This window comes from Pipistrellus kuhlii, unplaced genomic scaffold (genome assembly GCF_014108245.1).
Source record: "Pipistrellus kuhlii isolate mPipKuh1 unplaced genomic scaffold, mPipKuh1.p scaffold_m20_p_9, whole genome shotgun sequence".
Taxonomy (NCBI): Eukaryota; Metazoa; Chordata; class Mammalia; order Chiroptera; family Vespertilionidae; genus Pipistrellus; species Pipistrellus kuhlii.
The window spans coordinates 897,998-916,980 of NW_023425595.1; the positions used below are offsets into that span (position 1 = coordinate 897,998).

General features: G+C 60.7%; 2 protein-coding genes across 4 annotated transcripts in view; one reads left to right on the forward strand and one right to left on the reverse strand.

Annotated features, from left to right (window-relative positions):
• Nucleotides 1–18,983, reverse strand: part of LTO1 (LTO1 maturation factor of ABCE1) — a 35,217-nt gene that overhangs the window by 6,042 nt on the left and 10,192 nt on the right. The window lies entirely within an intron of this gene.
• On the forward strand, nt 7,631–17,347 carry CCND1 (cyclin D1). 3 transcript variants are annotated; one of them, XM_045577455.1, is made up of 6 exons: nt 7,631–8,041; nt 9,507–9,725; nt 10,215–10,374; nt 12,960–13,108; nt 14,488–14,613; nt 15,209–17,347. In XM_045577455.1, the coding sequence occupies exons 1-6, from the start codon at nt 7,844–7,846 to the stop codon at nt 15,218–15,220; spliced, it is 864 nt and encodes a 287-aa protein (XP_045433411.1). In that variant the 5' UTR covers nt 7,631–7,843; the 3' UTR covers nt 15,221–17,347. The 3 variants fall into 3 exon arrangements, with proteins under 3 accessions (XP_045433411.1, XP_036282761.1, XP_036282762.1); XM_036426868.2 differs by having other exon boundaries at nt 7,632–8,041; nt 14,488–17,347; XM_036426869.2 differs by having other exon boundaries at nt 7,632–8,041; nt 9,510–9,725; nt 14,488–17,347.

Here is an 18,983-nt window from a genome sequence, read left to right on the forward strand (position 1 = left end):
GAAGCAGCAGCGGCACACAGGAGACAGCCCGCTCCCCAGGACCAGACTCAAGGAAAACCTTTGAGACCTCTCCTTTGGCTGAAACTGGGCACAACAGCCCTGCTAGTCTGTGTCGATCTCATTGGCAGTGATGTAAGCTTTTTATTTATTTGTTTGTTTTTTTAATGGAGAGATACGTTGGTTGTGACTTAATGAAGTCATAGTTACAGAGTGTGGGATCGATGCTGGCTCTTTGCTAACATGGAGGGCTTCCTCTTCGAGGGACTTGACCTGCACCACGCCGTCTCATCTCCGTGAAGACCCGTGAGGTCAGGGTCATGGTCTCCGCCTGACAGGCGAGGAGGCTGAGGCTGGAGAGGGGCCGGCCACACGGAGAGCAGGTGCAGAGCTGGGAGTCGAGCCTGCAGTTCCAGAGCCCGGGATGTCACACTTCAAACCCTAGAAATGAGTCAAAGCCGCTGCTCCTTCGGCGTGTCCACCTGCTCGCTGCCGCCGCCCTGACCTGTCAGTCCCCACTCTCTCTCCTCTCGGGTGAAGGCCTCTCTGTGTGCCTCCTCAGAACTGCTGGCGGCTGGGGCAGCGAGGACACGCACAGAGAAGTTCCAGGGAAGACGAGGCAGAGACAGGGGGGAGGCAGCCATAGGCCGGGCACCTGGAGCCGCCAGGAGATGAGGGGGCAAGGAACGGCCCTCCCCGGCTCCAGCGGACACACCCCACAGGCATTTTGCTTAAAAGCTTTCCAGTTGGTGCTTCCAGCTTCGTCTGTGGGTTAAAGGATGACTAGACAACTCAGACAAAAGGGGCGAAGGACAATGGATGCCCACCTCCCCGGGGCACAGAGGGTGCCCTCCAGGCTGGGGGTCCAGGAGCCCTCTCTCCCCAGGAGGCTGCAGCGGTGCCTAATGCTGAAACCAGCCTCCAGGCCCCCTCCCCACCTCGCACTGCAGTGGGACCCCAAGGGCAGGCTGTGGGTGTCCAAGCCGTGGGCTGACAGGAGCTTCGTCACAGAGACCCCTCTTTGCATCCAGCCTTGCCACTGACCCACACCTGGAGCCGGTTTCACCTGCGGAATCTCTTCCACTGAGCGGAGAGGGGCTCCTTTTATGCAAATGAGCGGCACTGGGCCCCAGAGGCCTGATCAAGGCCTGACACTCTGGCCCCCTTTGACCTGGCAGGAACCGTCCCTTTTAAATCTGTCCCTCACACTTTCATTGACACTTAGGTCTTAATTAATATGCTTCCTTTTTATTTTTATTATTTTAACATATCTGGATTTTATTGTCATATAATAAAGCAAAATAGGACGCTTAGAACTGGATCACTTGACCCTTTCTCCTCTTATCTCCTCCCAGTTCAACATGCTTGCATCTCTTCCTAGTCAGCATCCTCTGAGATCTGCAGTTAGGCTACACGCATACAGGCCTCAGCACAACCTTCTGTGTAGTTTTAGCTCTTTTTTTGGAAAATAGGCTTAGTCTGCCCACCAGGGCCACTCTGCCTCCTGTGACAGCGCCGCTTCCCCTGCGCACACAGAGGGGCCTGGCCCTTCTTGTACGCGTTACTGTGTGGGGCGGATGCTTGCCACGCTTCTCACAGAAAGTTGGGCGCGTCTTAGGAACATTCACCACGCTTTCGAGCACTACCAGCAGCGCAAACAATATGCTTCCCTTTTAAATCAAGTGTTTGACTTGGGCAGGGTGAGAAGGAAGAAGAGAAGATTCCTGGTCAAGCGTTTTAAAAATGTATTTGTAAGTACATTCTAGGATTTATATCTATCTTACAGGTAGACAGCTCAAGATAAGTCAGCAAATACAAGTGAGTCGATAGACTAGGAAGCCATGTTTTCAATTCTCTTTCTGGATATAAACTCAAATGTTTCGTTCATTCCACAGTCAGTGTCCATCACACGGCCTTCATCTGCACGAGAACAACTACATGAGTGAGTGAGCCTACCTGGCCTCGGCAAACGCCAGGCACAGCGCCACCAGCCTCACACCCGGCCTCGGGGTGGGCACAATCACAGACGGGGCCGGCGGTCTGCCCCGGGCTGCACGCTGCTGGCGGAGGTGGATCTGTGTGTGACACTCGTGTGGAGTCTCCCACGTGTGGCTGCAAGCTCCCTGGCAGCTGGAGGCAGAGGCTGGCTTTTACGAGTTCTTGAAAAGGGAGATTATGATCCTGATCAGCTTGGAAGGACCCAGGACACAGAGGGAGGCACAGCCCAACCACTCCGGGTGTGGGTCTGACAGGCAGCTCTTCAGGGCTGCCAAGGCCGTGGCTGGACAAGGGGACTGGACCTCAGTTCCCTCACCCATTAGGTGCGTGGAGGGAGAGGCCGCTCAGAAGATGAAGTGATGACGATGACGAGGGGCTTTCTGGGGGAGGGAGGAGCGCCGTGGAGGAGAAATGAGGAGCTGAGGGTGGGGACATGAGTGCAGGCTTTTCCTCCAAACCTGTGGGAGTTCAGAGCAAAGGGGCAGCTCCCTTACACCACTGGGGCGGGGAGGGAGGGCCGTCACCGTGATGGGCTGGTCTGCAGCGTGTTCCAAGCAGCCTCTTCTGTCCACATCCCCACGCCTGCATCCACAGGATGGCGGCCAGCGCTCTGTCCAGGCCAGGATTCCGAGAGGTGACCCAGCCACGCCTGGGGAGGGGGGGAAGGGTCACGCTGGGCCCCAGGAGGCACAGGGCAGGCATCCTGCTAGTTAAGGTCAGGTGCTCAGAACGCCCTCTGAGGAAGGAACCTGCAGGGCATTTTTTTTTTTTTTTCAGTTGTGGCGGCTAACAAATATTTTCCTCTGTGCTAAGCACCCCTTGCATTCCGCACCCCTAGCACACCATTGGACCGAGACACGAATTGATCTTAATTAATGTAATTAATTAATTAAGAATGAAAAGAAAGGGTTTTTTTTTTTAAGTAATCCGACAGCTGCAGCTCCTCTCCTGCCCTGTCACTGCTGGGAAGCCATAATGGTCACTGGTCCGGTTCGGTCAGGTTCCTCCGATGGACAGTCAGCCACCCTATTCCGGGCAGCAGTGGGGCCTGAGCACCCTTCCAAGCCTGTCTTTACAAAGAGATATGCCATTGCGGGAGCAGTGCTGCTCTCCTGATTACGTAAAAAAGCAGCCTCTATCTATACTGCGGGAGAGGGCCGGCGGGGCACTTCGGCTGGGCCCTGCTTCCTGTCTTGCAGTCCTGCGTGCTGGGAGGTCCGTTGCGCTCGCTCGGGGCCGCGAGTGCGCGCCTTCTCCAAGCCTTACGGTAGCGCAGCGCGCGGAGCGACCACGTGGCGGCGGAACCGAGGCCAGGCGGGAATGCGTGGAATGCGGGGGCGCAGCCCGCGCGGCTCCGGAGCCAAGAAGGCCTGGGTTCCCGCAGCGCACGCTCCCCCCCTTCCCTGTCTTCCCAGCCCGGCCGCACCCCTGCCCCAGGCCCCGACACCCAGGACCGCAAGGGCAGGGCCAGCCCCAAAAGAGCGCCCAGGCGGCCCGATCAACCCGTCAAACCCCACGCACCCAGGGCTCCCCCGTGGGTCCAAACTCGCGTCCTGCCACCAGGCCCCGCCGCGTTGGGCCGAGGGAACCATAGGGCGGGGTGCAGGGCGTTAAGCGTGGAACCTCTTCGCTCACATGAAAAAGTCCCTCCGCCACCCTCCTGGCAAGTGTCCGGAGCCCCGGAACTGAGAGGGTCCCCTCCATCCACCCGCCCCCGGGGCCACGGCGAAGCAAGGAAGCCTTTCCAGGGCAGAACAAAGCTGACTGGAAAGCAGGGAGATGGGGGGGGGGGGGGGGGAAGCCCGCAAGTGACAAGCCTTAGAGGTGAGGGAAGGGGCCTCGAGCCCTTCGTTGGAACCCGTCTTCCTGCAGAAGCCGAGAGCCACAGCCCAAGGTTTCCGAGTCCCCGCAGCGGTTCCCCGCGCCTTCGTCCGAGGCAGGGCTGTACTCAGCCCGGATGGGTGGGCCGTGGGTTGGCCAAGGGAGACAAGAGGACATAACTTACTAGGGCATCACCCCCGGATCAGCCTTAGTTGGAGGTGGCTATCTTTTCCCTCCACGGCACCTGGTCAGCCCCTGGCCAGGGCCTGAGCCAGGAGGCCGGGACATTCCTCGTGCGCTTGGTGTTGCATGCTGCTCAGGGTACCAGGCCATGCGCTTCGAGGGGCGCAGATCCAGGAGTTAGAATCTCTTCTCACCTCCTCCCTATGGATCCCAGAGGCAGGGGGAGCCAGCCTCCTCCCACACCTTGGGGTTTGCTTTTCAAGCCCCCACGCACGCCTCGCCTGAGGCCTCCAGAGGTGGGAAAGGGGTGCCCCATCCGCATCCTGCCACACCTACCCCACTGGGGCTCGGAGGAGGGGATTGGTCCGTGTGTGGCTGAAATGAATGGGTCAGGGACAGGAACGCGCGGCTGCCCCCGCGCCCAGCTGGTGGCTGCCCCGGGTCAGCGCCCGGGCCGGGGACCGCAGCCTCGGGGCGCCGCGGGTCCGGGTCCGCCCTGCGCGGCCCCGGCGGAGCCACCGCAGCACTTGGACCGCCATGCGCGCCCCCAAAGCCAACAGCCCCTTGGGGGAAGGGGAGCCCGGGCGCCTCCGGAACTCCGCGGCCCTCATTCGGAAGCGTTTTTCTAGGGCTCCTTAAGGGCTTAACAATGAAAAACTCGCGGAACTGGAGCCAAGTCCTTTCAAGTCGCCGCAGGTATGCGGCTGCAGGTGACCCCACCTGGGAACGCCGCACCCTCCACTCCTGTCCTCCCGGGGGGGAAAGCGGGTGCCGGAGGTCAGCACCCGTGGGAGATCTCCTCCGGGCCCTGCACCCCCTCCTCAGAGCCCCCCCCCCTCCCCCCGCGGAGCCGCGCGCAGCCGCGGAGCTGGCCAAGGTCGGCGCCGCTCGGTTCCTGAATGAGCGCGCCCTCCCCCGCCTGAATGGAGTTCCCACCGCCGCCAGGGACGGTGGCGAGCGCGCTCGCGGCGGAATTCGCCCTCTGGAGGCCAACCGTCCGCCCCTCCGCCGTCACCCCGGCTGGGGGCCAGGGGCCGGGGGAAAGCGAGAAGGGATTGAAGTTACTTTTAGATTTCCTTCCGAACCAACGTGGTGTCCCTGCGATGGGGCTATCAGCCTTTTGTCTACACATGGTCACCGAGAAATGAGAGCAGAGCACTTTCAATGAGCCCAGAATTCGCAGTTCCTGCTTCGGGGTGGTTTTTTTCTTCTTTTTCTTTTTCTTTTTTTTTTTTTTAAGGCAATGCAAAATTAAACTGCAACCGGAACGTTTTTAAAGTTACTTTTCTGTTAAGAAAAAACAAAGTTAAAATTAAAAAAAAAAATGCCTCCTCTGCTCTCCTAGAAGGAGCAGCCTCCAAGGGCCCCCGGTTTTGGGGCCCCCTCGGGAGTTCTGGGGAACGCAGATCTGAGCTCCCCGGTGGGGGCTGGGCGGCGGGCGCTCCTCGCCCGGCCCCACATTCCAGCGCCTCCCCCGCGGGTTCCTGGACGGCTCTGTCTCCACGCCCGGCGGCCGGGCTTGCACTTTTGCGCCCGTCCCTGAGCGGGGAGCTCAACGGAGTTCCTTGTTGAGATCTGCCTGGTCCGCCTAGTAACAGCGCCGCACCCCCATTGGCTCATGCTAATTCCAGTTTCCTCTGCCTCGCTCCCGGGTGGGGGGGTGGCGGGGAGGTGGGGGGAGCTCCCTCCAGGACCGGGAGCCCATTTTGCCGGAGTGGGCGAACCTCTGTATGGCCCGCCGCCCTGGCCGTCGCTGGCCCGCCTCGGGCCGGCCAGGGGGGTGCCCGCGGGGCTCGGACCCCGGGACCCCAGGACGGGAGCCGCCCGGAGATAGCGCGCAGCCTCATAAATCACCCGGGCGGCCACCGGGGCGGAATTTTATGAATGAAAAGCAGCCCGGCCGCCCTCGTGCGCGGGCGGATGCTGCGAGGCTCCTGGGCACCCCGCGCCAACGCGGGCGTGGGTGCCGCGGGAGGGCGACGCGCGGTGGGCGCTCCCCGCCCGGGCCACCCACGGTTGCCCAGGCGTGAGCCCGGGGATCATGACCGTCCTGGACCCCGAGTATTTGGGACCCTAAATCCCGGCGGGGGGAGGGGAACGCCGGACGAATCGGCCCCAAAAGAGGGGGTGTCTTGCCTTGGTGCGGGCCCCCTTGCGAAGGGAGGGGTCCCTTTTTTTTTTTTTTTTTTTTTTTTTTTGTCCTTTTTCTTTGAGCCTTGACTGTTTTAGGGGATACAGTGGTTTGATGACACAGGAAAGTAAATGAACAGTTTTCTTAATTTGGGGCAGGTAATGTGTAAAACTTTTTTTTTTAATGTTAAGATTTGGTAAAATGTCCCTATGGTTAAAAAAAAAAAAACACATAAAGACGGAATCTAACAATAAAGCACTTTATGTATTCTTTTATATATCTTAAATTTTGTGATCATATTGAGGACCCTCTCCTGTAACCACGAACATGGAATAGATTTTTTTGTTAAAAAACCATCAGGTCAGTACACCCATTTCTTTAACTTATAATTGTTCTTATTTTTTATTGGCCCCTGCCACCCCCTTGGGGCTCCCGAATGCAGTCCCAGCGCAGATGATGGTGAAAAGGCGTGCACCCTCCGCCCCCCCCCCCCAAACAGAACCAATTAGGGAGCTTCCGGTGGTCTTGTCCCAGACAGAGAAGCGACTGATATTTCCAGGGATTTATTTTACTTCTTCATTTTAAAATGAGCCGGACAGAGACCCCTGCTTTGCTGCCTTCTATAAAGGGTGTTTTTCTAACAGTTAAATTGTCGGGTTGGGTGGGTTGGGTTTTGGGGACCCCCGCAAGGACGGATTGGCCCAGGTAGGGAGACAGCCCGCGGATCCCCCAGGCGAGGACGACAGGATGAGGGAAATGCTGGCCACCATCTTGGGCTGCTGCTGGAATTTTCGGGCATTTATTTTATTTTATTTTTCTCGAGCGAGCGCACGCTAGGCTGAAATCTCTTAAACGTTCAGTGTGTCCCGCACCCCACCCCCAGGCACATGCAACGACCCCCTCCGCCCCCGTGCACCGGAACGAAGCCTGCAGGCGGCTTGCGGGGCTCTCTGCCCGGTGTCCCTGCATGTTAAATGGTTCCTGAAACCTACACGTGTTAATGAAAATGAAAGGAGATGCGGGCGCTGAGATTCCTCGGCCGCCGCTCCGCCCGTGGGTGCCTCGTGGCGCTCTCGGAAGCGCGCCCATTCTCCCGGCTCCCATACAGGGTGTCGCCGAGCCCCAGAAGCCCCCTTCCACGTGGTCTTCCCCCTCCCCCCGCCCCGGCTGCGTGTGGCCCGCCCGCCCCTCCTAGCTGTCCCCCTCTGCAGAACCACCTCCACCCCACCCCACCCCCAAAAATCCCAGGGGGCCCATTCCGGGAGAACAGCCCCCCTTGCACCCCTCTTCCCCGGCGGCGGGGAGAAAGGCTGCCCCGGGGCGATTTGCATTTCTATGAAAACCGGGCTTCGGGGGCCACTGGGCTGCGGGACTCAGCCCCTCGCCGCTCCCCCGCGCTCCGCGCCCGCGCCCGCGCCCCCTCCCCCTGAGCCCGCCCCCGCCCCCTCCCTCCCATTCTCCGCGCGGCTTTGATCTCGGAACAACAGTAACGTCACACCGGCTATAGGGGAGTTTTGTTGGAAGTTGCAAAGTCCTGGAGCCTCCAGAGGGCTGTCGGCGCAGCAGCAGCGAGCAGCAGCATCCGCGCGCTCCGGCGGCGAAGGGCAGAGGAGCTCGCAGGAGGCAGGAGCGCGGCGCGCAGGAGCCCGGAGCCGAGCGCACAGCGACCCCCCGACCCACCGCCCGCCCCAGGCCACCCGGAGAGCCCCAGCCATGGCACACCAGCTCCTGTGCTGCGAGGTGGACACCATCCGCCGCGCGTACCCCGATGCCAACCTCCTCAACGACCGGGTGCTGCGGGCCATGCTCAAGGCGGAGGAGGCGTGCGCGCCCTCCGTGTCCTACTTCAAGTGCGTGCAGAAGGAGATCCTGCCGGCCATGCGGAAGGTCGTGGCCACCTGGATGCTGGAGGTGCGGACCGGGGCGGCTCTCCTGAGACCCCCGCAGCCTGTCGCCCACACTCACGTCTCTTGGCCCCTCTCCTCCCACTCCAACTTTGAAGTTTGCCGGGGCTGCTGCTAGGAATCCTATTTTCAGAATGTAGAGATGTTGCGGGCATTTTTTTTTTTTTTTTACTAGGAAGGCGAGGGGGCGTTAGAAATACCTTTTCCTGGGGGGAGGGGAGCGGCCGGCGAGGGGTCCCCTGGGGAAAGCCAGTGCCAGGCGCACCCCAGTTGGCCAGAGGGTGCGGGCGGGGGGCAGGTTGGGCGCCCTTGGTGGCCCCGCTGCGCCTCCTCTCCCGGCTGCGCGGAGCCGCCAGCTTCGTGGGGAGAGGGGCGCGTATTTGATTTTTTAAATGAATATTCTGGGACACGTATGCATGGGCCGCCCGTGCCAGTATTATGCGCCATCTTTGTTCTTTTATTGCAAAGCTAAAAGTTTATTAATAATTGGGGGCGGGATGGGGGAGGGGAACAGTCGGCCAGGCGCTGGGGCCGCGGCTAGGGGCCCTGCGGTAGCCAAAAACTGGTGGGAGGGGTGCGGGGACCGAGCGCGGGTATGGTGGGGGGGACCCCACTGGGGAAGGGGGGGCTCTTTGTTCAAGCAGCAAGTCCCGGGGTGCCCTGCACGGCCAGCCTGGGCCGGCGAGCACACCGGACTGCAAGGTCGCGTGGCCCCCAAGACTCTGCGGACGGACCCTCGTCCGCAGGGGTCTCCGCTTGGGGGATCTGTCTGGAGCGAGCCAGAGGCTCGGGTCACATTTTCAGACTTTGAGGAACCCACAAGTATTTTTTTTTTTTTATTTTTAAGTGCGGCGTGGTGCCCTTGCGAGAGAGAGAAGCGGTGCCCGCGCCCAGGGAGGGGGGGGTGCCTGGTTTTGAATTCCTGGGGATCTCCCCGGAGCCTGCAACGAGCTCCCGACCCCCGGCTCGGGTAGAGGGCCGCCCCGGGGTTATTTTCAGGTATTTTTTATGCACCCAGGTATTTTTTTTATATTTTAAAATATTTTTTGAAAAGATGACGTCTGGGGAAATGCGGCTCGGCAGCCTGGGACGCCACCTTTGTGTCTCGCAGGCGCTGCGAGCGTGGCGCCCAGCCCCCCGGCCCCACACCTCATCGGATGCGACCCTGGCCTGGGCGGGGCCCCGAGCACCCACCGGGGCCAGGGTCCCCGGGGCCGGCCGCCCGCACACCGCGCACGCCGCCCCGCCGGGCCCGCTCCCGCCGGGCCCGGCTTCCGAGGACTTTCCCTTTCAGTTTCATTCAGTCGCTGGGTGTCGGGGACACTCGGGGGAGGAGGCAGCGCATCAACGGGAGCGTCTGCCGCCCCCTCCCCGGCCCTCCGTGCGCCCAGAAACCCACGAGCCGGGTAGGGGGCGCGGGGTCCACGCACGGGGTCCCTGGGGCGCCGGCAATGACAGTCCCTGCCCTCCAGCAGGTCTGCGAGGAGCAGAAGTGCGAGGAGGAGGTGTTCCCGCTGGCCATGAACTACCTGGACCGCTTCCTGTCGCTGGAGCCCCTGCCCAAGGGCCGCCTGCAGCTGCTGGGCGCCGCCTGCATGTTCGTGGCCTCGAAGATGAAGGAGACCGTCCCCCTGACGGCGGAGAAGCTGTGCATCTACACTGACCACTCCATCCAGCCCGAGGAGCTGCTGGTAACCCCGCCGCCTCCCGACTCCCCGCTAGCCACAGGACCCCGGGGGGTGGGGAGGACGGGAGACCCTGCTACCCCGAACCCCGCGGCCCCCCATCCCCGCCGCCGCCCCCCCCCCCCGCCTCATTTTTGCTTCGACTCTCCACGCGGCTGAATCCCTAGCGCGGCCCAAAAATGGGCGGCGCGCGCCCTCTAGCGGCCACGGCGTGGGCAGCGCGCGCTAAGGACAAGGTCTTGCGTGCGTTCCTGGTGCGGGAGATCTTTTTTGTCGCCACGTGTGGACTGTCATCTGAATAATAATCAGCAGGAGCCTTTTCACGCGTCACATTCGCTTTTTTTAAAATCTGGGATTGCATGCTGTCCCCCATGTCCTGGGTCCCCAGATCCCCATCACTTCTCTCCAAAACCCTGGTCCCACTCCCTCCCCCTCCCCCCATCACCTCCCGGGAATCTCCCTGCACTTTTCATGTTTGGTCACCCGTTTCCACAGCAAATGGAGATGGTGCTGGTGAATAAGCTCAAGTGGAACCTGGCGGCCATGACCCCCCACGATTTCATTGAGCACTTCCTCTCCAAGATGCCGGTGGCCGAGGTCAACAAGCAGATCATCCGCAAACACGCGCAGACCTTTGTCGCCCTGTGTGCCACAGGTAGGCTGGCTGGCTGGCCGGCCTGATCTCCCTGGGTGCTCCCGGCGGGCTTCTTGCCATCTGCCTCCGTTTCCCCACCAGGCCCCTTCTGTTCTCAGAAGTGCTCCTCTTCCCCTGTTCTGTTGAGCAGAGGGCTTGGCCTGTAGGTGAGCCTGGTGGGGGGGAGGGGTTGTCCTCCCGGGGCTGAGTGGCTGTCTGCCTGTGTCCAGCTGCCTTGGTTTCTGCTCCCTCCCTTTCTTCCCCTCCCTTCCCCCCTCCTGCTTCTCCCCCTCTCTCTCCAGTCCTTTCCTATGTCCTCAAGGAGTCTGCGCTGGGGCCCCCTTCTGGCCTCTCCCGAGTTGGGCCACCTGCCAGGGGCGCCTACAGGGGTGGGGAGCCCGGCTGGCCGCCAGCGCCTGCACCACGTGCTCGGGCAGCCAGCTCGGCCCGCCCTGAGGCCCTATTAGGGGCGCCTCAGCCGAGCCTGGGAGGAGCTTTGGAGCGGCCTGCTGCTGTGGTTGACGGCAGGGGGCAACATTCCCTGCCCGGGCCCCAGATCCCAGCCACAGCCAGCCTTGCAAAACCGAGGGTGGGGACACACACACACAGACACACACAGTGCTGCCTCCAGCTTCCCCCAGCCCCGATCCTGACACACACACACACACACACACACACCCCGTGACTGCTTCCTGTTCTCCCTGGAGACCCTGACTGTAGGACGCAGGCCCCATCCCACGTCATCTCTTTGGGACTTACGCTGAGGGCCACACTTCATCAGAGGGGGAGGCTGGCCTCCGGTGTCTTCCCCACCCCCACGTGGCAGAGCCCCCAGCCTGGCAACTCCTTGCACCCTCCTGATGTCCGGGCGCCCTGGTGGCTGGTATTTCTGGGTTAGGCAAGAGCTGGGAAGATTCCGCAGGGCTCCGCCCCCCTCCGAGTCCTTCCAAGTGAGGCATGGGGGCCCAGGAGGAGAAGCCAAGCACGCTGCTGGCCTGGACGGCCCAGCCCGGGCGCCCCCTCCCCAGGCCTCCCGCTCTGGCCCTCGGGCAGGGGTGGGGAGCCTCTGGGAGGGGCCTCCGGAGACTCCCAGGCTGCCTTTTATGGAGCTGAAAGTTGTTTGGGAAAATAGCAAGTTTCCTGGAGATCACACAAGGACTGGTTCTTGCACACCCTCCCCCCAGGGTAGCTGGGGCAGCCTGGAGCTCCCCCTCTCCCCAGATCTGCGGGCCGCGGGGGGTGTGGCCTGCGGGTGCTGGCAGTGAGGGAAGCAGCCCTGGCACACAGTCTGCAAACTGGCTCTGGTCCAGCTCCCAAGCTGCCCACACGGGGCCCAGCAGGGCCCCCCCCCCCCCCCCCCCCGCCTTCTGCTCCGATGCCTGCGGGGATCCAGGTCGCTGCAAACGTTCACTCCAGGGCGGGGCCCGAGGGAGCAGCCGCCAGCCGGGCCCTCGGAAGATGCTCAGGCCCTGGTCCCCACTGTGCCCCCACAGTTTGGGGGTGACTGAGATGCCGTCGTGCTCTTGGTCACAAAGGGGCCTCTCAGAAGGGAGTGACGTCATTGAGCTCAAAAACCAACAGCTTATGTGAGGTGGGCGTGAGCAAGGGCCCCCCCTGAAAGGCGCCATGGGGGAGGGGGGGGCTCTGCTCTCCCTACACCCGGACACCAGGCTTCCCGAGTCCCTGCACGTGTGCACACGCCACCGCCCAGCTCTTCCAAACGTGTACGTGCATGTACACGGGAGCTCCCCCCCCTTCTTTTTTTTTCTTTGTGGTTAGTCTTCACCCGAGGATATTTTTCCATTGATTTTTAGAGAGAGTGGAAGGGAGAGGGAGAGACGGATAGACATCGGTGTGAAAGAGACACCTCGATTGGTTGCCTCCTACACTCACTCTGACCAGGGCTGTGGAACCTGCAACCAGGTACGTGCCCTTGACCGGAATCGACCTACTGAGGAAGAAATCACTAAGAAATTATTTAAAAAAGTAATATGAAGTGATATGAAAAAAAAAAACAGCAACGTTTCAAAACATAGAATAGAACTGAAATGCATAGACATGTCACAATATATGTTTATATGTTGTACACGAGGCCCCTAGAACCACAGGAAATGCCAAAGGTTCACTGTGAGTAACTCCTTCTCCAGTCGCCCCACGGGCGTGTGCCCCGCGCTGGGGACTGCCGTTCTGGAGGATGGCAGGCCTCCAGCCCTGAGAGGCGACGCCTCTGCTCCTGGTGGGTTCTGTCATCTTTCACTTGTGCAAACGGGCTCCGTGTTCACAAGGCTCGTGCGGAAAGGACCAGATGGGGGTGTTCGCTGTCACAGGGTGCCCTGGCCGGGCCTCTGCTGGCTGCTCAGACGGTGGCACTGGCTAGGGCTGCTTCTGGCCTTCGTTAGTGAGTGAAGGCACCAGCTCCCGCCTTAGGCACCTCGGGAGCCCCAGGGCCTTTCCTGTGCCCAGGCGGGAAAGGTGCTGGGTGGCAGGGACGCCCACACTTCCTCAGCCAGGCCCGTTTGCTGGGACAGGCCCTGTGACAAGGGTACAGGTCACAGGGATCCTGCAGCGTCCCCACGCCCCGCCCCTTGCCTCTCCCTCTGCTGCAGACGTGAAGTTCATTTCCAACCCGCCCTCCATGGTGGCTGCCGGGAGCGTGGTGGCCGCAGTGCAAGGCCTGCACCTGGGAAGCTCCAACAGCTTCCTGTCCTATCACCGCCTCACGCGATTCCTCTCCACACTGATCAAGTGTGACCTGGTAAGTGGCCGGGCACCCCTCCCGCACGGGCAGGGGCGGACCTGCTGGTCTCGGGGAGGAGGTGCCCAGCGCTGGGTGCTGCAGCCACAGTTGGCTCCAGGGGAATGCTCTGACTAGTGCCGAGGCCCCCGAAGATGGGCGGGGGGGGGCACAGGACCAGTCTCAGGCGGACAGTGCCAGCTGCATCTCCCAGAACTCGCAGACGGGCCCTCAGGGGCCACCGAGGCCTGGGAAGAGGGGCTGCCGGCAGTGGCACATGCCCTCACGGGTGTGCAGTGGGCCCGGGCGGATTTGTCCGGCCACAGTGTGGATGCCAGTAAACAGCTGCCAAGAAAGGGCTCCTGTGGGGTCTGAGGTCATGACCGTGGGCGCGGGGAGCTGCCGCTGCAAGTCAGAGCCAGAGGCGGCGGTGCTGTCTTTAAAAACGCCATTGTTTCGTCCCCACTTTACTGCTTTCCTTAAGGAATTAAAATAACAACGACAAGGGTTTATGGCATTTACCAAATTAGACCAGAGCGGTTTGGTGGGAGTGAGTGACCGCCTTGACCCCGGACCAGGTCAATAGACTGTTCCCAGAGGACCGTTCTTGTCTATAGAGGCAGACTCCCCTCTGCCTCATGCTCACTTCACTCTCCAGTAGCCAAGCTGCAGGGGGGGAGCGTGCTCACTAGAAATGCCACTAACCAATAGGGTGGGCGGGGTGGAGGGGGGTGAAGCCCACCTGGGTTGCCCGCCTTTCTCCAAAGCTGGGCCTCAGGGACCAAAGTCAGCCCATCACAGGTCGGGGCTGAGGTCCGGGTGGGCACCACACAAGGCCAGGGCCCCTCCAGGATGCAGGCTGAACAGCATAAGGAGCCCCAGGCCACCCAAGTCATTCGCAGTCATGCACGGCTTAATGCCTTTAATGGCCGTTCACCGCAGGAGGCAGAGGTTCAGTCCAAAAAGCAGGGCTCAGAGGGCCTCCCTGCCCCGGATGGAATGGCTGGATTCACCTCAGACAGTGGCGGGGCCAGAGCCCAGAGCCCAGCAGAGGGATTCCAGCGAGAGGCCGGGCCCTGCTGCTGGGGACACAGGGACAGGCGGGGGAGGGGAGGGGCGGGGGACAGGCGCATCCATGGCCAGCAGCCCTGTGGTCCTCAGTCCTGAGTGGAGCCATCACTGGCCAGCTGGCATGTGGGCTCCTCAGGCTGGCAGCCCATGAGGGTCTGTCCTGGGGTTTGGGGGACCAGCTCTCGGTGGGTGGGGGGGGGGGGGGGGCAGCAACTTCAGGTCAGCCTCTGCTATGCTAATCACCATCCGGGTCATGGTGTTTGGGGGCTGGGCCTTCTTCCCTGTGGGCCTCCTTCTGAGGCCCTGTCCCCCTGCCGCCTGCCCCCTAGGACTGCCTCCGGGCCTGCCAGGAGCAGATCGAAGCCCTGCTGGAGGCCAGCCTGCGCCAGGCCAAGCAGAGCCTGGGCCCCAAGGAGGAGGAGGAGGAGGCGGACCTGGCCTGCACACCCACCGACGTGCGCGATGTGAACATCTGAGGGGCTGGCGGAGGGAGGGCCGCCCCGGGGCTCCCCTGCTGGACGCGTCCCTCCCGGATGGCCGCGCCAGAGGGAAAACTTCTTCCTGTTTTTTTTTTTTTTTTTTTTTCCTTTGCTCTTTCTCCTCTCTATCTCTGAGTTAAGCAAGAGAAAAAAGAAAGTACCCCAAACTGTCTTTAAAAGAAAAGTTCAGAAAAAAAAAAAAAAGAAGTAGCTGCATAACCCCAAGCTCTGGTGGGGAGGAGGGTTGTGCTACCAACATAGAGGACGCTCCGGCCCATAATCGACTTAGTTGCGTAGGACTGTGTGTGTCTGCGTTATAAGGGTAGGTTTTAACACAAGGAGCGAGTTCTGCAGGGGGGCTCAGGTGCGATGGATATGTTTAAAGCATAAAAATGTTCTTTAAAAAAAAAAATGCGACAAACCATTGTTAGAGGAAGGGATTTTTAGATAGAAAGATGTATTCTTGTGCTCCCCCGAGGAGCGCAGCTTTAAGGCGCGGTAGGCATCCCGTATCCCGCTTGCTCATGCATGTAGTCACTTTATAAGTCATTGGTGCGTGTTTATTCCGTAGGTAGGCGTGTAACCTCTTCACCTTGTCCACGGCTGACGTAACCTGTCGGGTAGAATAGTGTCGCCGACCTTCACCGAGTGCTAATCCTCTCCCCCGTGGACCGGCCACTGAGCGGGTTGTCGGGCACCGGCCAGCGCGCACGCTCTTAAAGAGAGAAGCCGAAGTAGCAGCGTCACAGATTCTATTTTTTTAATCCTCGTATTTTTGTAGCTCACTGTTTGAGGAGACGCTGCCGGCCAACCAGGCCTGCAGCCTGCTCAGATCCAGGCGGAACCCACAGCTCTCGCTCGTTTCGTCTCCTTCTCGACGTTCTGAAACCCGTTCCATTTCAAAGCACTTTGGGTCCGGCAGTTCTAGGGAAGGTCTCTCGTTCGTGGGTGGAGGAGGGGGGTGGTTCCCAGTGGAATGGTTGGGATCGCTAGGTCGCCAGGGGGTGTTGCGGGAGGCGAGGGTCCAGCCAAGGAGAGGGTGTGCGTTCCCCCGTAGCCAGGATGCGACGTTCCTTTTCCCCGTAGAGAGGTTCCTTGGTGCCAACCGGCGTCCGAAGGCAGGGAGCCTGAAAGGTTTGCCTAAAGGACATGTAGTGTAAGGGTTAGGGAGGTTTTTAAACACTAAAATATGTAATTTATAGTTAAGGCTAAAAGGAGTATTTATTGCAGAGGATGCCCGTAAGGCCAGTATGATTTCTCGAGTGATGCACTCTCCCCTGATTCAAACACACAGCCCGCTGCCTTTCCGGGGCGGGCTCGATACCACTTAGAGAAGGGGGCAATTCCCCAGGAAGAAAAAAAAAACAAAAAAAACGTTGATCCAGCCTGAACCAATCTGAGAGGCATCAGGCCCAGGAGAGTTAGGGTCCCCCAATCAAGCTGTTTCAGCGTAGTCCCATGCCCACCCCTCCTTTCAAGAAATGGTAGCAACCGGTAGACAATGCACATCTTGGCTGTGGACCTGGGAGCAATGACTAAGTGGGGAGTGCGGAGGGAGGAGGAGAGGATGTGAGGGCAGAAGTGCGGGAGGGACCACAGAGGGACAGGCTGCGCACCCCGTTTCTTATTCGCTGCTATGGATGACTTCCCGGCGTGCTCGGAAACAGACTCACCACGCTTCTCTGTCTCTCTCACATTGTTTTGCTGCTATCGGAGGATCAGTTTTTCTGTTTTATGATGTCATATTACTGCCATGTTCGAGTTTTCATTTCCTCGTAGAAAAAAAATGTATTACGGATGCCTTTTTTTTGTGTGTAGTTTTTTTTTTTTTTCTTTAATGTGATCAATTTTGATGTAATGTGATTACTGCTCTATTCCAAAAAGGCCCCCGTTCCACGATACCTCATGCTTCATTTAGCCATGTGTAGACCGGCAGTCCGGCCCCCATCCTGCCCGAGGCCGCCTGCTTCGGCAAACAGACACTCGGCCGAGATCCCCAACAGGCCTGGTGGGGACGGGTGCCGGGTTGCGTGCGGGCGGCCGCCCGGCGTCTGAGGACCAGCCAGTGTCCGTGTCCACGTCCTTCCCTGCGCCTGTCATGCTGGACTCTCCATCTGCCCTAGCATTGACCATCCTAGTAGCTTTGATGGCTGTGTTGTTTTGCATATAGCTATGAAACCTGCATTATTATTATTATTATTATTGTTGTTGTAACAAGTCTGTCTTGTGTGCCGTGGTGGTGCTGTGCCCTGGACTGGCCCCGGCCTCTGAGTCGCTGTTTCCGGGCACTGGAAGGCGTCGTGTCCCCGCGATCTCTGTCCTTTTCAGGGCCGCGTGATGCCAACTCTAAAGAGGCTGCAGGTCTCGCCGAAGCCAGCCCGTGTGTTGCCGTGTGCCCGCGCTGCCTAGCGTGCTGCCGAACCAAAAGAACGTGCGCCCTCGGTGGCCCTGCCCGGAGGGATGGCCGTGAGCTGTGAGGTCCGCTTCCCTCACCTCTCCTGGCTGCAGCCTCTGTCTCTGAACCAAACCGGGTCCCTGAGGTCGGGAGCACCATTGAGTCTGTGAGGGTCTGGCGGGTGGGCACCCGGTCTGTGTGTGGTTTTCGGTTGCACATGGCGGTGTTTCCCAGCATGGACATGTAACCAGCACGTTTCCGGCGGAAAACAAGACAAACATGAAAAGTCTAGAAATAAAGTTAGTAAAAACCCCAGGGTTGTGTCTTTCCTGGGGCAGCGGGGAGCCGGGGGCACGGAGCCTGGGCACAGGGTTCCTGGGCTGGGGGTGGCGGGCAGGCAGGATGCCGGGTCCTCCGTTGGGGCAGGGAGGGGGGCAGTCCTGAGCACTACCCACCGGTGATGGCACCTCCCCAGTGTGACAACCAGAAACGTCTGATGTTGCCAGCTGACGCCAGTGATCCAGGAACGGGTGAAGCGCTCACAGTGCGGGGGGGGGGGGGGGGGGGGGGGGAGGGGGGGGGGGGCACTTGGGCCCAGAGAAGACTTTAGGGAAGCGATTGCTCCTGGCCAGGCGACATGACTGCCTGGTGAGCCTGCAGTTCGCCCTCCCAGGCTGTCTGCAGATGGGAGGAAAAACGGATCCAGCCTTTGCTAGCCCTCCCCTGGAGCAAATGGCTGCTGGCTCTGAGTCCTGGTCCCGAGGCCCCAGGCTCCTGGAGAGCACACCGTGTGTCCAGGCTGCGTTCTGGTGGCCGTTCACACGGACTGTCGATGGGGAGGCCTGGTGGACACCTGTGGCAGCTACCTGGGTTTCGGCGCCCTGGGCAGGTGTCCGCAGGCCAGGGTCCCAGCTTCCCAGAGGGGGGTCCCCGGTGTGTCCTTGCCCCGGGGCTGTCAGATAATTCAGGGATGTCACTACTTGTCAACTCACTGCAGCCTGTGAGCCCTGTGAGGCACCCGTGAGGCTGGCAGGACACTGGGACTTCTGGGAGGAGGTGGGAAGGGACATGAGGCGAGGCTGCCTCAGGAGCCTGCGGGGTGCTCCAGAGGGGATCCCATGTGGCAGGGGACCAAGGGACAGTCGAATCCAGAGAAGGCCCCTTGAAGGCCAGGCCCGTCCACGCCATCATGGCGGCTCAGCCCAGGACGAGCTCGGCGTGTCGGTGCAGGGGGCCCGGGGACATCTGTGGCCTCCACATGTGTGCAGGGGGCTGAGCAGAGGCTGCGACACCACCAGGGCCCGGGTCATGTTGAGGAGCAGTCCTGGGGGAGGGGCAACAGTCTGAGTGTTGAGTTCCAGCAAGAACAGGGAGCGGGAGAGGGAGAGGGAGAGCGCCCTGCCCTGTGCAGGAAGGGAAGGGGGGTAGGGGAGGGGGAGAATGCCTGGGGCTGGGCTGCGACGCGTGGCAGTCAGTGTCCCTGTGCAGATGGTGGGTGAGGGCTGCCTGGTGGACAGAGTGGAAAGCAGAGCCATGACCCAGACACAGTCCCCCACGGGCTGTACAACTGAAAGCACAGAGGTCTGGGCCGAGCAAGGGGGGTCCCAGGTCCCCCGTGGCCCAGGCTCCTCTGGGAAGCCCCCAAGGGAGGTGTCTAGAAGGCTCTCCCTCTGGGTGATGCCTTGAGCTGTCCTCTCAAGCCACCCACAGCCCCTCGGGTGCCCGCGCACACTCAGAGATGGCAGTGAAGGCCCGTGCCTACGGCGGAAATAAAAACTGAACTGTTAGGGACGTCACTGCCCTCACCTGGGCCTGCCCGGCCTCCACCCCAGCTCTCGGCCTCAGGCGGCCATGCCACCCTCGGCTCACCCCTCCCGGGGCTGCTGGCTCCTCTGGCTCCATCCAAGGTCCTGACACCTGGCCCTTCTCCCCCCCTTCCTCCCCATCTCCC

What these genes read in the sequence shown, in the direction of transcription:
- CCND1 (XM_036426868.2), top strand. Translation starts at nt 7,844, where the DNA reads ATGGCACACCAGCTCCTGTGCTGCGAGGTGGACACCATCCGCCGCGCG. An exon ending in TGGCCACCTGGATGCTGGAG is followed by an intron (nt 8,042 to 9,506) that starts GTGCGGACCGGG and finishes CCTGCCCTCCAG; the next exon opens with CAGGTCTGCGAGGAGCAGAA. An exon ending in TGTCGCCCTGTGTGCCACAG is followed by an intron (nt 10,375 to 12,959) that starts GTAGGCTGGCTG and finishes CCTCTGCTGCAG; the next exon opens with ACGTGAAGTTCATTTCCAAC.